The 16319-nt window shown below is 36.8% G+C and overlaps 1 protein-coding gene across 5 annotated transcripts in view; it reads right to left on the reverse strand.

Moving 5' to 3' along the window:
• Positions 1-11127: 11127 nt before the first annotated feature.
• Usp33 (ubiquitin specific peptidase 33) overlaps positions 11128-16319 on the reverse strand; it is a 63113-nt gene continuing 57921 nt past the window's right edge. For all 5 annotated transcript variants that reach the window (XM_071617955.1, XM_034636515.2, XM_071617957.1 and 2 more), the window contains exons 22-24: positions 15356-15458; positions 12924-12992; positions 11128-12319 (exon numbers count right to left, since the gene is read on the reverse strand). In XM_071617955.1, coding sequence (XP_071474056.1) covers positions 12162-12319; positions 12924-12992; positions 15356-15458 — 330 coding nt within the window. In that variant the 3' untranslated portion in view covers positions 11128-12161. The remainder of the gene's footprint in view (positions 12320-12923; positions 12993-15355; positions 15459-16319) is intronic.

The following is a 16319-nucleotide window of genomic DNA, read 5'->3' on the forward strand; positions in this document are numbered from 1 at the left end:
CTAGTGGCTCTGGAGGCTGAGACAGGAGGATCACAAGTTCAAAACCAGTCTCAGCAATTTAATGAGGCCCTAAGCAACTTAGCAAGACCCTATCTCAAAAAGGACTGAAGATGTGGCTCAGTGTTAAGTGCTCCTGGGTTCAATCCCCATACCAAAAATTATTTTATATATATATATATATATATATATATATATATATATATATATGTAAATCATTTTACATATATATATTTATAAATATAAATCTCCAGGCAAAACGTGGTGGTCCCACCTACTTGAGTCAAGGCCAGTCTAGGCCACTTAGAGAGAGCCTGCCTCAGAATAAAACTTAAAAGGGGAGGTGGATTGTTGGGGGTGTAGATCAGTACTTGCCTTGCATGTGCAGGCCCTGTGTTCAATCCCTAGCCCCATCCCCAACCCCCCAAAATATCCAATGCATCTACCAACCATATTGAGCATACAAATAAGTCCAACACATAATTGCTTCCTTTATGAGCTGTGGAAAACTCAACTTCCTTCACTGTCTGTAATTAGAAGACATATTCCAAAAATATCAAACCCAGTGATAAAAGACATAAAGTGGTACTCTCTTACAGTTGTCAAGTATTGCTTTTCTTTTCCTTATCTCCGAAGCAATTTTTTCAGGCAAATGGATTTGTGTGCCTTCTTTAAACATGGCTAATAAAAGTTACTCAGTGGTTGAAATGGCTCCTGTATTTGTTTTAGTTTCCATTTCAAAACAGCATCTGCCTCAAGGGTACATTTTTATGTTGAGAAATACATTTATTTATCTATCTAACCTATCTATCACTGTATTGCCTAGGCTGGCATTGAAGTCCTGGGCTCAAGAGATTCCCCACCTCAGCCTCCTGAGTAACTGGACTACAGAGAGGCCTGCATACCAGGCTCAGGAAGCTTTCCTTCAGTCTACTTGGTGCTAGTAGCAACATGGTTTCCCTATCTTGCTCTGTGTACTTACAGAGCCAAATTCTACGTAACATGACCACAATAATTGTGGCTTTCTGAGTCTTGTGTGTCCAGCCATATACTTTATATTACATCCCTGTGGAGGCCAAGGCAAGAGGATCATAAGTTTGAGGCCAGCCTGGGCAATTTAGTGAGATTCTGTCTCAAACAATAAAAAGCTGGGGATATAGCTCACTGGTAAAGCACCCCTGGGTTCAGTCTCCAGTACAACAAATAATATTTCCAGAGAGACCACATCCACTAACTAATCAATGCATGGATAAAAGTCCCAACCTACTTACTGCTTATCTCAGCTTGAGACAATCCTCAAGGATCATCATATTTACAGAATTGTAGGATCAGCTGAGGTACTCCATTGTAACTTCTCCCTCTACCTAGCATGTGCAAGGTCTTAGGTTCCATCCCCAACATGACTAAATGTATATCCATAACCACTGTTAACCTTGCTTGTGAATGCCCCATCCTAACTAAGGTATAGTCCTGTATGACTGTTGTTATTTTCATCTACAATCATAGAACTCTGAAGATCTGATTCGATTTGTTTTGTTTTTTTATGCTGGTGATTGAACCCAGGCTTCATAAAATATACTTCCATCCCAGAATATTGAAGAGAGAAAATACTTTAAAATCAAATAATGTAAAGGTTTGTACAATATTTTCTGAAACACTGGCATTCCTATTACAATCTCAGCCTAATACTTGAACCAAATAAAAGAGAGCCTAGAAGTGGGCAAAAAGCTCACGTTTCTCTCAGTCCCCTACTATAACATGTAAGGCACTGCCTTAGAATCCCCTTTGAAAAATCACTAATATAGTTCATTCTTCCTTTCAACATATGCCAAGTACTGTCAAGTACTGTGGATGAAAAGCCCAGGTCATTGGGGTTGTGGGTGTCGCTCAGTGATAGATCACTTCCCTTGCATGCATGAAGCCCTGGGTTCCATCCTTTGCACCATAATTTTTTTTTTTTTTTAATCTGGCTACACTGGCACATGCCTGTAATTGGTTTGATCATTTCCTTTGTGTGTCTGGATATTTGTAGGGCTGAAGCTCTATAATTGGGTAGTTGATTGAATTTGTGAGCATGTGAAAGAAAGCCTAGGATTCCTGACTTGGGTGACTAGGGAAATAGAGGTGTCATTGATGACCACAGAAAATACTAAAGTAGGAGCAAGTTTAGCATGGAAATGATGTGTTCCATTAAGGGTATACCAAGTTTAAGATAACTCTAGTATATCCAAATGAAGCTGCCTAGGAGTCTAATCTGGAAGTTAACTGGAACCTTGGATATAAATGTGGTGGTGGGGGTGGTATGAAGAAAACACAAAGAATTTTAGAAAAAACAAAGTCTTGAGAAATACTGACATTTTTATAGGCAAGGAAAGTGAAAAACAGAACTGAGGGACTAGAACAGTAAAAGAAAAACTGGATAAAGTAGTACCCCAAACAAAAGGGATGAGGAAATTTGAAAAAAGGAATCATCAACATTAACATATTAGACAAATTTACCAGACACTTAGTTTGTGTTACAGACCACATTAAGCTATGGGGGTGAACAAGACAAAACCCTTTTCTTTGGTGCTTATTATATAGTTGGGAAGATATGGTTGTACATCACCAAAATGATTAATATATTTAGCATGTGTTAAAAATTTGTACATTATTTGTTTCTAGGAAAGTACTTATTTCTAAGAAACTTTTTGTGGTTTATGAAAAACTCGGTATACAGATTAAAAAAATAATTAAAATAGGAAAATCGGGGGGAAAAGAAAACAGAAGAAAAATAATGCATAAACATATATGCTCTAAGGTCCTAAACACTTGATTTAGGATTTCTAGCAGGTGTTACAAGGAAAAACAAGATCAGTTATAACAGTCTCAATATCCATATAGATAATAAAACAATTTGCCCAATGGAGGCATTACTATTCCCAATAGTAAAAAGAAGATAAATTCCTCCCATAGTATCTCCTAAAGACAAGATCATGTGACCAGTATTCTCAACAGCATCTTTCTAGTAAATCCAACAATTAATTTGATGGGATCCTTTAATACATCTTTCACTCTAGGCTGAAAGCAATTCAGCTTTGAAAAGATGATAAGCATACCCTAGGAAAGAAACTTCATCTTAGTAAAAGGAAATATTTAAGAAACATTTAAAGGAATAAATTAATTATACATTATTCAAATGATCCTCCATTCATTTAGCTGATGTGATCCATAAAACATGAGTCTTCTGGGTCTCAACTAATTCCTGGAGAACCAAATCAGTTTTGCTTTCAAAACGTAAAAGATTTAGAACTAATCCCTGCCTCCCCACAATTCATTTACTGGTAAAGAATCTTTTGAAAAAGTCCCTCAAAAGGAGAACTAGGGGCTGTGGGTATAGCTCAGTGACAGAACATGTGCTTAGCATGCATGAGGCCCTGGGTTCAATCCTCAGCACTGAAAAGAAAAAACAACCACAAAATCTATTAATTGAAAAGTTGAACAGTAACTTTACAATGGATCAATTAGGCCCTCATCACCCAAACCACTGATCAATCTTCTTATCATTACCAGTGAAACATATTGTGCAAGCCCTCCTCCTTTCCTCTTGCTTCACCAGGCTAATCAAATCAATAAACTCTTAAATTGATAACTCCCAATGAGCTGTGCTTCCTGTAATGCATATTCTTGTGTAGTTCCCTTCCTACACAAAGATGGCAGAAATGGCATTGTGCCAATTCTTGTTATAACTCCTTAGAAGCCTACAGCATTTATTTTTACCCTCTTGGAACTCAGCTACCATAAATTATGCTATCTTGTTGGAGAGAAGTCACATGGAGAGACCCTAGTGGGTGAGATCATGGGGAAAGAAAGGCCTTAAGAGAGATGAATTCTGCACCTTGGTCAACTTGAACACCAACACGCCAGTCCAGTGAGAAGTTTTTATTGATATTCCAGTATAGCTTCACCATCAACTGAATGCACCTTGATGAGTGAATCTGGTCAACACCACAAGGAACACACACAGAATTGTTAAAAATAATAATTTTTTTATCAGTTAAATTTTGAGATACTGTTTTATGCTTTTTGTTTTGTTCTTGTACCAGGGATTAAACCAGGGGCACTTAACCCCTGAGCCACATCCTCAGCCCTTCTTATTCTTTATTTTGAGGCAGTGTCTTGCTCAGTTATTTAGGGCTTTGCTAAATTGCAAGGCTGACCTCAAATTTGAGATCTTCCTCCTAAATTCCTGGGATTACAGGCATGTACAACCACACCCAGCTATAAAAGATAGTCTTAAGCCTGAATGGCATCATGCCTAGTGTTGAACTATCCCTGCTGTCACGTTCACATAGCCTCACATTTATGTACACAGGTTTGTAGCAGAATTTAATGTGGGCAAGAGACAAAGAGCTGAAGGAACTTGAACCCAAAAGGGCTTGTCTAATTAATCTATATCTGGAGAGCTGCTATCATAAATCATGCTTCCATAATTTTGCTAAATTTACACATTTCTGACATGAATCAAGGTTATTATCTGTATTGGAATCCTTGACTTTCTGCCACTGGTGACAAATGAATAGTACTGTAGGACTATAGAACTGGCAGGACATGTTAGTTGCACCAAAAGCTAGGAAGATGGATACTATACCTTCACAATGTACTTTGTATCTAATACAGCATTTAGTTTCAGAACAAACCAATGAAATAAATATTCATTTTGCAGATAAGGAAACCAAGGCCAGAGAACTTGCCAAGGCCTTATAGATGTTGGCAGGACTTAGTATTCAAGTACAAGCAATCTCAGTATGTTACACTGATTAGGTTACCTTATTTACACTTCCCTGTAGCCACACCTTTTGCCATGTGACCTCCCCCTACACACACACACACACACACACACACACACACACACAAGGAATTGAACCTAGAAGCAATTTACCATTGAGCTACATCCTCACTTCTTTTTTATTTTTTGAGACAAAGCCTTGCTAAATTGTCAAGGCTAGCTTCCAATTTGTGATCTTCATTTCTCAGCCTCCTTAGTCACTGGAACAAGCATGCACCACTATACCCAGCTTGCCATTTGACTTGGCAGTTCCTCTCACTGAAAGTAGAATCTATTTCCCTGTTCCTTGATTCTGAGATCAACCTCTAACTTGCTTTAGCCAATGACATGTTAATAGATGTGACACATATATTGGCTTGAAAATGACTTGCTCCTCTGCTATACAGAGAACACATCTGGGTTAGTCTGCTGAAGAATACAAGAAACAGCCAATTTGCTCCAGTCATCTCAGGAGAAGTCAGCCAGATCAGTCAATCCCAAGAAAAATCAGTAAACCCAGGAAAGGTCAGCAGATGCATCAGTGGGAATGGGCCAAAGTCTGATTAGCCACAAACTTATAAAATAAATTCTTCTTACACACCACTGAAATTTAGCAAAAACTGATAAACTAACTCAGGAGCCTATACTTTTTTCATACTTTTTTTCAGGGGTGGAGTATACTGGGGATTCAACTCGGGGGTGCTTTACCACTGAGCTAAGTCCCCAGCCCTTTTTATTTTTTATTTTGAGACAGGGTCTTGCTAAGTTGCTCAGGCTGTCCTCAAACTTGGGGTCTTCCTGCCTTAGCCTCCAGAGTCACTGGGATTACAGGTGTGCACCACCACACCCAGCTGGAGCCCGTATTTCTAATGACTATTCATGCCGCTTTTCAAATTGTTGAGTTTTAGATGACTGACGTATGAGTACATATATCTAGTACAGTTAGAAAGATACATTAAAGCTAGTAAAATATACTGGAGAATCATCTTAAAAGATGGGATAGTGAGGTACAGTGGTACACTCCTGTAATCCCAGCCACTTAGGAGGCTGAGACAGGATTGCAAGTTTGAGAACAGCCTGGGCAATTTAGCCAGATATCCTGTCCAAAAAACTAAAAATAATAGGACTGGGGATATAGCTCAGTGGTAGGGTGCCTCTGGCCTCAATCCCCTGTACAAACAATAAAAACATTTTTAAAAGGTAGTTGGGTTGTTATTAAGATAGTTTAATAATAGTCCATTTTTCTTTTCTTTCTTTTTTTTTTTTTTTTTTTTTTTTGGTGGTATTGTGGATCAAATATCAAACCCAGGGCTTCACACATGCTAGGCAAGTCCTGTACCACTGAGCTACCTAGAAAAATAGTAATTCTTTTTTTTTTTTTCATAGAGAATTAATTCCCCTTCCCAGTGCCATCATTCAAAATAGTAATAAATATATTCAAATTGACCATTGAGGGTCAGAGAAATAGCTAAGACATAAGGAAATTGCCTTTCTGATGTAACTAATACAAATAATATCCTAAAGTTTGTTATGAAAATAGTAATGAGTGCTAATAAGTCATATATATGGGGAAAGTAATTTAAGCAGGGTAACAAAGATAGAAGCCAGATAGATCTGAAAAGGAAAGAGGGCATAAAGTGGAATTAAAGGGTATAGACTGTCACCAGCTGTCGGGCTGGCAACTAAAAAACCACACAAACACAAAAATACCTTTTTGGGGGGTCAGAGATGGCTCTGAGACCTCAGGTGTCAGGTCCCACACTGAAGGCAAGGGGAGCAAGGGAGGCAAGAGAGAGAACACACCTGAAACCCCCTATGTATTGGGGAAAAGCCATTCATAGAATATAAGGCAAGGGATTGGGTTTCAAAGGGTGGAGTCTGGCTTGGTGATGTCTTGTGGTCAGCAGATTGATTGACATCTTGGAAAGCCACACCCATCTCAGGTGCTGTGTGGGATCACAGGCAGAAAAGGCACACCGCCCAATCAGGCAGCAATGTCAGGCCAGTCCCCTCATACTGCTCAATGTGCACAGCTCATACACACAGCCCATGGATGGTCTGCAACAATAGACTGGATACAAAACTTTGTAAATAAAAAAGAAGAAACAGGTGTGGCAGGTTGTTCTAGAGAATATTCATTTCCTTGGCTCGAAATGAGGGAATTTCCCCTGAAGGAAAGGCAAGGTGCTAGTGAAGAGGGAGAGTTAAGAAGCACTGTAGCACGAAGGATTGATAATTGATTTTTAAAAACATAGCAGAAAGTGTAGGGCATTGAAACTAATTAAATGAAGTCAGGCATAGTGGTACACACCTATAATCCCAGTCCTATGCTACTCAGGAGGCCGAGGCAGGATTACAAATTTGAGGCCAGCATGTGCAACTGAGCAAGAGCCTATCTCAAAATAAAAACAAAAGGGGCTAGGGGTGTAGCTCAGCAGTAGAGCACTTACCTGGCATACACAGAGCCCTGAGTTCAATTTCCAGCACTGCAAAAAAAGAAGAAGAAAAAAAAAAAAACTAAATGAAAAAATGAATTGCCAAGGAAGACAGGAAAAGAGAAAGAGTCCCCCTTTGTCAATTATACTTTAATAAAGCGGAGGAGGGAGAAGCCCCTTCTTTCTCTAATCTGGAAAGATATTAAGAGGTGGCAATGAAAGGAAGACAAAGGAGTAATGTTTCAGTCTTAGCAAAATAGAGGTCAGGTTATTTAATGAAGCCAGGAGAAGAGTAAGACTATGGAGAACTATAATGGTAGTATGCTATCCTAGGAAATTGACAAAGGATCACTAAAAATATCACTAAGCATTGAGAACTAAACTGAATGCAAAACTAAATATTATAAAATTACCAAGTAAAAGTATGGAGATATTGTTAAATTATCTTCCCACCTTCCTAAATATTATACAATTACCATGTAAACTTCTATATTTCAGCATATATTTCCTAACAAGGGCTTTCTTCTACATACTAGTTTTCACACTCAAGAAACTTAACACTGAGGCAGGGCAGAGTGGCACTTGCCTGTAATCCCAACAATGTGGGAGACTGAGGCAGGAGGATTACAGGTTCAAAACCAGCCTGAGCAATTTGGCAAGACCCTGTCTCAAAATAAAAAATTTTTAAAAAGGCTGGGAGAAGAGGTAGTTCAGTAGTCCTATGCCTCTGAATTCAATCTTCAGTAACACCAAACAAAAAATTTAACATTTATATTATTTTATCTAAGATCTAAAATCTATCCCATTTCAGCATATATAATGTATATAATTGAATTTCTCAAACTCTTCCAATTATTGTTCCTTATAATCTGCTCCCTCCCATCCAGAACCAAATTAAGAACCAGATATTGCATTTTGTTGTCACCTTCTCTTAATCTTCATCTTTTTTTTTTTTTTTTTTTTTGGTACCACTGATTGAACCCAGAGGCACTTAACCACTGAGCCACATCACCAGCTCTTTTTATTCTTTGAGACAGGGTCTCGCTAAGTTGCTGAAGGCTTCACTAAGTTGCTAAGGCTGGCTTTGAACTTGGCAATCCTCCTATCTCAGCCTCCTGAGCTTCTGACATTATAGGCATGTGCCACCATGTCTGGCCATCTAGCCTCTTTTATGTCTATCATAACACAAAATTTTTGAAGAGTCCAGAGCAGCTGTGTTTGTACAACATGCCTTTAAAATTTTTATCTTGCTTTCCCTCATGATTAGATTCATATTAAACCTTACTGGGAAGATCCTACACAGATAATGCTGTGTCCTTAGAAGTTATGTATTTTGAAAAGAAGAAAGAATAACAGATTACATCACTGAGTGCCAACTATGTTCAGTACTGTGTTCATATAATAATATGTAACAATAAATGTAATTATTATAATCCCATGATTGAGTATGGCAGACAGATTTGTTCAGACTTCTCTCAAGAAAACACTTGCTGTCAGCTCCTGCATTTAGAAATCTGACAGCTCCCTTGACTCCTCCGGGGTCAAGCTGAGTTTCTTTTCCAGATAGTCGCTAGTCAGTGACAAAATAAGGCCTACTTATAGTACAAAGACAAAGCCATTTCTGAAATCTTAGCTCCAGATGTCCTTAGCGGGTTGGCAGAGGCTATCAGGTCTGCATCATTCTGATAGCTCTTGGTCAATCCTGCTTAATCTAATAATATTCTTTCCTTCGTTTTTTTCCCAAGGGATGGTACTGGTTATTACAATTATGGACTCCACCATGCTAAGTACACACTCTACCACTGAGCTATGTGCACCATCCCATTCCTCCACAACAAATTGTATGCGCTGTTAACATCTCAGTATCTGCTTCCTGGGAAATCCAAGGTACAGCATTCTCACTTAACAAAGAAAACTGAAGATGAAAGAAGTTTAAATATTGTTCCAAATCACAGATAGAGCCAGGCGCAATGGAACATGCCTGTAATCCCAACAGTTTGTAAAGCTGAGGCAAGGAAGATCATGAGTTCAAAGCCAGCCTCACCAACTTAGTGAGGCCTCAGCAACTCACTGAGAACCTGCCTCTAAAGAAAATAATAAAATTCAAAAAAGAGCTGAGGATGTGGCTCAGTAGTTGAGCGCCCCTGGATTCAACCTCAATACCAAAAAAAAAAAAAAAAAAAAAAAAAAAATTTAAATTTAAATCATAGTTGGAAGGTAACAGCAACTAGGATTTGAATTTAGGCAAAGTGACTAAAAAACTAATCACTTTCATATTAGAAATCAAAGTACTTTAAATACATAGGCTCTCACTATCCTTTGACTACAATTTTCCATTAGCTAAAAAGGCATAGTGCTACCACTTATTACGTATTTTGACAATCATAATGTAAAAAATTGAATGAACTCTTTTTTGGGGGGCGGGAGGTAACTGGGGATTGTACTCAAAGGATTGTACCACTGAGCCACATCCCAGACCCATTTTTTTTTTTTTTTGAGATAAGTATCTTGCTAAGTTGCCATGACTGGCCTCAAATTTGTGATCCTCCTGCCTCAGCCTCCTAAATTGCTGGAATTACGGGCATGCACCACCATACCCAGTGGGACTAGTATTCTCTATTATATTCCTTTTTTAAAAAATATATTTTTTTAAGTTGTTGATAGACCTTTATTTATATGCAGTGCTGCGAATCAAATCCAGTGCCTCAAATATGCCAAGCAAGTGTGCTACCACTGAGCCACAGCCACAGCCCCAATGCCCTTTTTTTAATAATTTCATTTTTTTATATTCTTATGTGGTGCTGAGGATTGAACCCAGTGCCTCATGCATGCTAGACAAGAGCCTGCCACTGAGTCACAATTCCTGCCCTATTGTATTTCAATAATACATTACTATAAATGAATGTGATGCCATAACCAGTTTCAAGGGAATTCATTAGGGAATAATATATTGTAGTGAATAAAAGCACTGGTATGACGTCACATTGATTTAAGTTGGAATCCCAAACTGCCACTTCTTTGTTATATAACTTTGGGCAAGACACTTAGCCTATATCATAGAATTGTTGCGAATATTAGACATAAGGAAAGCACATTAGTAGAGTGACTAAAACATTGTTAAGTGTTCAATGGCAAATGCTATTAAAAACAAACCTTTTTAAATTTAAATAAGTGCCAAGCATTATACTAAATTCTGGTGATTTAAACACAGATCAAAACCATCTGATTGTACACAATGGATACATGTATCAAATATTACATGGCACTAAATTAATATGTATAAATTTTATGTTTTTAAGTATCAGTAAAAAATTTTAAAAAATCATTCAACCCTTGAGGAGAATCACAGTATGATTATGAGGAAGAAGAAAACTAAAACCTTTTTTTAAAATTTTCAAGCCGGCGCAGTGGCACATGCCTATAATCCTAGCTGAGGATTATAATAATCTGAAGGCTGAGGTAGGAGGATCGATTTAAAGCGAGCCTCAGCAACTCAGCAAAGCTTTAAGCAACACAGTAAGACCCCATCTCTAAATAAAATATTTCAGAAAGGAGCTGGGGTTGTGGCTCAGTGGTTATGTACCCTGGGTTCAATCCCAGGTACCAAAAAAATTCAAATGGATCTTAAACAGCTGATTAATAAACTCATTAAAAACAATAAAACTTTACTGATGGGATTGGGGCTGTGGCTCAGTAGTAGAGCGATTGCTTGGTAAGCATGAGGCACTGGGTTCCATCCTCAGCACCGCATAAATATAAAGATATTTAAAAAAAAAAACTTTCCTGAATGATGTCCATATTTCTGAAAAGAATTACTAAAAAGGCATTAATATTAACAAATTCTATACCCTTTAACTTTAATATCTATCAAATAAATTCAATATTCAATTATATAATTATAAGTCATTTTTATTGAACTAATTTTTAACAATATCACTTTAAATGGTGGCAGCTGCCTCAAACTGAAACAAAGACATCAAGAATGTTATCCAACATCCTCAATGTTATCCAGTATGCTTTCAGAGTATAGTTAAACTTTTAACATTACATAATCAAGCAAATAGTGGTGCATACTACATTATTCAAAAAGACTTTATGCATTTCATTAAAAAAATCATTTTGTAAGTGGCTTCAGCTTTATCAACAATCTCATTGACACATTCCACACTTCATGCTTGCAAAATGAAAGGTGGCCTAAAACTAACTCTAAGGATTTTTACTTACTGACATTAATGAACACTATCCAGGGTTGTAGGAATTGAAGTTTAACATTTTACAATATAAGCAGCAATAAGTTACTGATATCGGCTGACAAGTTCCACTCAAACTAAATATATCTTTGATACATTCAAAAGACATTTTGCACGTTTTAATATGCTAGTTTATATGGTGCAGTGCAAAAGAAGTGACACCCTAATGTTTCCTGAGCTTTGGGAAATTAACAACTTTCTGACTACTACTCTTAATTTAAAATAGGCTCTTTGTTATACCAAGCCATCTCAAAACTATACAATTAAATTAGGATTTTGGAGAACTGAAAAGATTGGTCAGTTATGCTAACACAGAGTAATGAAAAAGTTTTCAAAGCAAAAAATATTTACAACACTACAAAGGATATACAGGATCTGCGTGTAGTAAAAAGATCAAAGACAGCCTACTGATTACCAATCAATCACAACTGTCCCTTCTGTTTCAAAAATATTACACTTAAAGACTTATATGGTAAGTTATTTAGCATTAAATACACCAACCTGTAGTATATTACACATTTTAACATTTTTCATAATGCCCAGTAAGACAGAATAAATGGGATAAAAGATGAAAAAAAATCAAGAAAAAACATGCTTTAAGGAATGTTTTTGAATGTGTATGTCAAGGGAAGTGAAAATGATTTCTCATTAGAACTCCCTATATCCTCCAGATTACAAAGATCGTGTTTCTACTTCAATTTTTTCTTCTGCTTGTAGTATGTCAGGATCAACATGAACAACTGGAGGTCGTAGGATAACTTCAGGTCCTCCACCATATATAGACTGCAGAAAATTCCATGTTTCTTCGGAAATTTGACCAGAATCTGCTCCTAAAATTATGAGTACATAGAGCAAATAATGTTTACAAACATATATATTCATATTGGACATGCTTTTATAATGCACCCACCAGCACAAGTCATCTAGAAATAAATGAGAACTTCTGAAACATCAATCTTCAGACTACCAACTTGTATTGTACAATTTGATAATAATAATTTGATTATATTGTAAAAAAAAATTGATTATAAATAACTGATAAAATAATTGTGCCTGAAATAATTTTCATAACTTGCAATGTATGTCTATTAGAGATGCTTTTTCCCAGCTCCTTTCAATAGCTTTACAATCTTTTTTCAGATTAAAATAAACAAATAAACACTGACTGCTTTCCAACTATTTTGTCTTAGTTCTAGCACGAATAACATTCTTTTTTTCCTCTTCTATTCTTGTAGTACTGGGGGTTGAACCCATGGCAAAATATTATTGAGCTATATCCCTAGCCACTGTTATCTTATTTTGACACACTCTCACTAAGTTACGTAGATTGTCTTCAAATGTAATCCTTCTATTACAGTCTCCTCGGTATCTGGAATTACAGGCATGCACTGCCATACCTGGCTAAGTAAAGGTTTTATTATTAATAAAACTTACCTTGCCTGAGCATCACATTACCACATTTAGTGACTGCAATTTTAGTATTGTCAATAGGACCTGGAGGATCTAAGTTCAAAGGAAAAAAGATTTATCAAAATGCATACGTCAAACAAATTTAACAAATATTTACATAATTCTGTGCATGAAATGATTGAGAGCTGTAACCAAATAATCAAACTGTTTACAAATTATTACAGTTTCTACCTAAGGTAAAGATTCTTTCTGAGTTTCTTCCTTTTTGGGTTTTATTTTTCCCAAAATAGCTCTAGGAAAGAAGGTAAGAGAGGTTCATTAACCTTCCCAAAGTCTGGTAGAATTATTTCTTAACTCTCCATTTAGGGATTGCAGATCAAAATGTTATCTTTAATGTTATCAAAGAACAATTCCTTTGTAACTTCTTCCCCTAGTTCAGAGGACTGAAACCACTGGTCTTCTACTACTGAGCTATATCCGCAGCTTTATTTTGAAACAGCGTCTCATTCAATTGCCTAGGCTAGCCTTGAACTTGCAATCCTCCTACCTAAGTCTCTTGAGTAACTGGATTAAAGACTGTACCATCATGTTCAATTAATTCCATTGTAATTTAAAAAGAAATTTTAAACAATTCTCAATTTGTTTCAGATAGTCATTGAAGCAAATTTAAAAATAAGAATTATAAAATTTAAAAAATATATTCTCTCTTAATTTAAGAAAAAATGTCTTAGCTAGACATAGTGGTACATGCCTGTTATCTCAGTGACTTGGGAGATTGATGCAGGAGGATTCAAAGTTTAACCCAACAACTTAACACAGGCCTTAGCATCTTAGCAAGACTGTCTCAAAATAAAAAAGGATGTAGTTCAGTGGTAAAGCACCCATGGGTTCAATCCCTGATAACCCCCACACACACATACACAAAAAAAATGCAGCAGCTTTGAAATAGGCACAATATCAGAATAGAAGAAATTAATTATTTTAATTGTATTACAGAAGAATAGGCAATTTTTCCCCCTTTGGTGGTACTAGGTATTGAATCCAGTGGTGCTCTTCCACTGAGCTACATCTCCAGCCCCTTTAATTTTTTGAGACAGGGTCTCACTAAGCTGCTTAGGCTGACAAACTTTTCTCTGCCACAGTCTCCTAAATCACTGGGATTACAGACATCCACCACCACACCCAGATAGGCAAACTGCTTTAATATCTATAAGGTCTTTCTGCTTTTACATAATATAATTTTAGCTTAAAAAAAACCCAGAATTCAAACTATGCATATTGAGTTGCAAGCTTTTTACATATATCAAGAACATCTAACTATGAAATCATTGTTATTTTTTTAAAATATTTATTTTTTAGGTGTAGATGGACACAGCACAATGCCTTTATTTTTTTATGTGGTGCTGAGGATCGAACCCAGGTCCCACCTGTGCTAGGTGAGCGCTCTACCGCTGAGCCACAATCCCAGCTCTGAAATTATTAATATTACAACATAAAATTATTTTAAAGTTATACAAAGTATTTCACTGTATTGGATAAACCATAATCAATCTTTTACTGCTATAATTTATTAAATTCTTCAATAATAAGATCACAGGCTGGTAGGCTGGGGTTGTAGCCCACTGGTGGAGCATTTGCCTAGCATGTGTGAGGCAATGGGTTCAATTCTTAGCATTACATATAAATAAATAAAATAAAGGTCCATAGACAACTAATAATAATAATACTGCTGAGCACGGTGGCAGACACCTATAATTACAGAGACTTGGCAGTCTGAGGCAGGAGGATCTGAAGTTCAAGGCTAGCCTAGGCAATTCAGTGAGACACTGTCTCAAAAATAAAAAGGAGTGGGGATATAGCTCATTGGTAGAACACTCTGGGTTCAATCCCTGGTACTGAAAAAAAAAAAAAAAAAAATCAGACTAATTGACTCATTTTGTTCAGTTCTTTTATTCTTGCTGTGAATATGCTATAATTCATAAAATGTTTACCCATTTGTTTACTGTAATGCTGGAGATAGAACCCAGGATCTCATGCTTCCTAGGGAAGCATTCTACCACTGAGATAATCTCTAAGCCAATAAAACAGGCTTATAAATCCCACCCCTCCACCCCCAATCAAAACAAGAATATAGCCAGGCATGGTGGTACACATCTGTGATCCCAGCAACTCAGGTGGCTGAGGAAGGAGTATCACAAGTTCAAGGCCAACTTCAGTAACTTAGATGGCCTGTCTCAAAATAAAAAGGGCTGGGGGCATAGTTGAGTGGTAAAGAGGCCATGGCTTCAATCCCCAGTACCAAACAAACAAACAAATAGAAACCAAAGAATATAAATTAGAATGTAAGTTCTCTGAGGTCAGGGGTCTTTTTTTCTTTTGCAATAAGTATTTCTCAGACACTCAAGATACTTGTTAAATGAATAAACAGTTACCAAAAAATTCAGTTAACCACTCACCTCCATCTTTACCCTTCACAAAACTCTCCCATTCTCTAAACCACTGCATACTTATGCAATAAAATGTCGCTGGAGAGTCTTCCTCTTGGAATGCTCTGTTAAGCTACAGAAAGGAAAAAAATCAGTCATCTTTAATCCACAACTTGCAAAGTCACAAAACAGTAAAATCATTCCACTTCAGTATCTGATAAGGCCAATTTCTCATACACATATAGAGTATGGTACCACAATAAATGTACACTGATGCTAAGTATCTTAGTATTATGATATGTGGTAGAAATTATTAATAAACAATTCTAGTTTGTGTCTCAAAATTTAACAAAATGGGTACAGAAGTCTGTATAAGTGGAAATGATCAAAGTAAAATCTTCGAACAGTAACTACACAACAATAACACATACTTCTTAAAACTCTGATGTGTAAACTTTAACAACATCTAAACTTTGCTTTTGTTCAATTAAGATACTGGTGAACAATCTGCTATTACCAACACAATGTGGCAAAGAATACTCTTGTAGGGCTGGGGTTGTGGCTCAGGGCACCAAAGAATACTTTTGTAGGACTGGGGTTGTGGCTCAGGGGTAGAGCACTTGCCTAGCACATGTGAGGCACTGGTTCAATCCTTAGCACCACATAAAAAATAATTAAATTGCATACATATAAAAAAGAATATTCTTGTACATGTTATTTCACAGGCAATATATATGTGGTACGTATATGTAAATTCTCAAAAGTAGAGGAATTATCCCTAAACATGTTTCACTTCCTCCACTAGCCCTAAGGCCTAAGGAATGAGTATGTGACCCACAATAGGCACAACTCTATTAGAAATGGAATTCTTCAAGAGAATAACCTAATGGCTAGAATGGAGTCACTTTGACATCAATTTTGGTTAGCATACATACCCAGGGCTACCTTGATTTTCAAACTTTTGGATGTCTGATTATTCCGTTTTTTTTTCAAT

The sequence above is a fragment of the Marmota flaviventris genome, chromosome 10 (assembly GCF_047511675.1).
Source record: "Marmota flaviventris isolate mMarFla1 chromosome 10, mMarFla1.hap1, whole genome shotgun sequence".
Classification (NCBI taxonomy): Eukaryota; Metazoa; Chordata; class Mammalia; order Rodentia; family Sciuridae; genus Marmota; species Marmota flaviventris.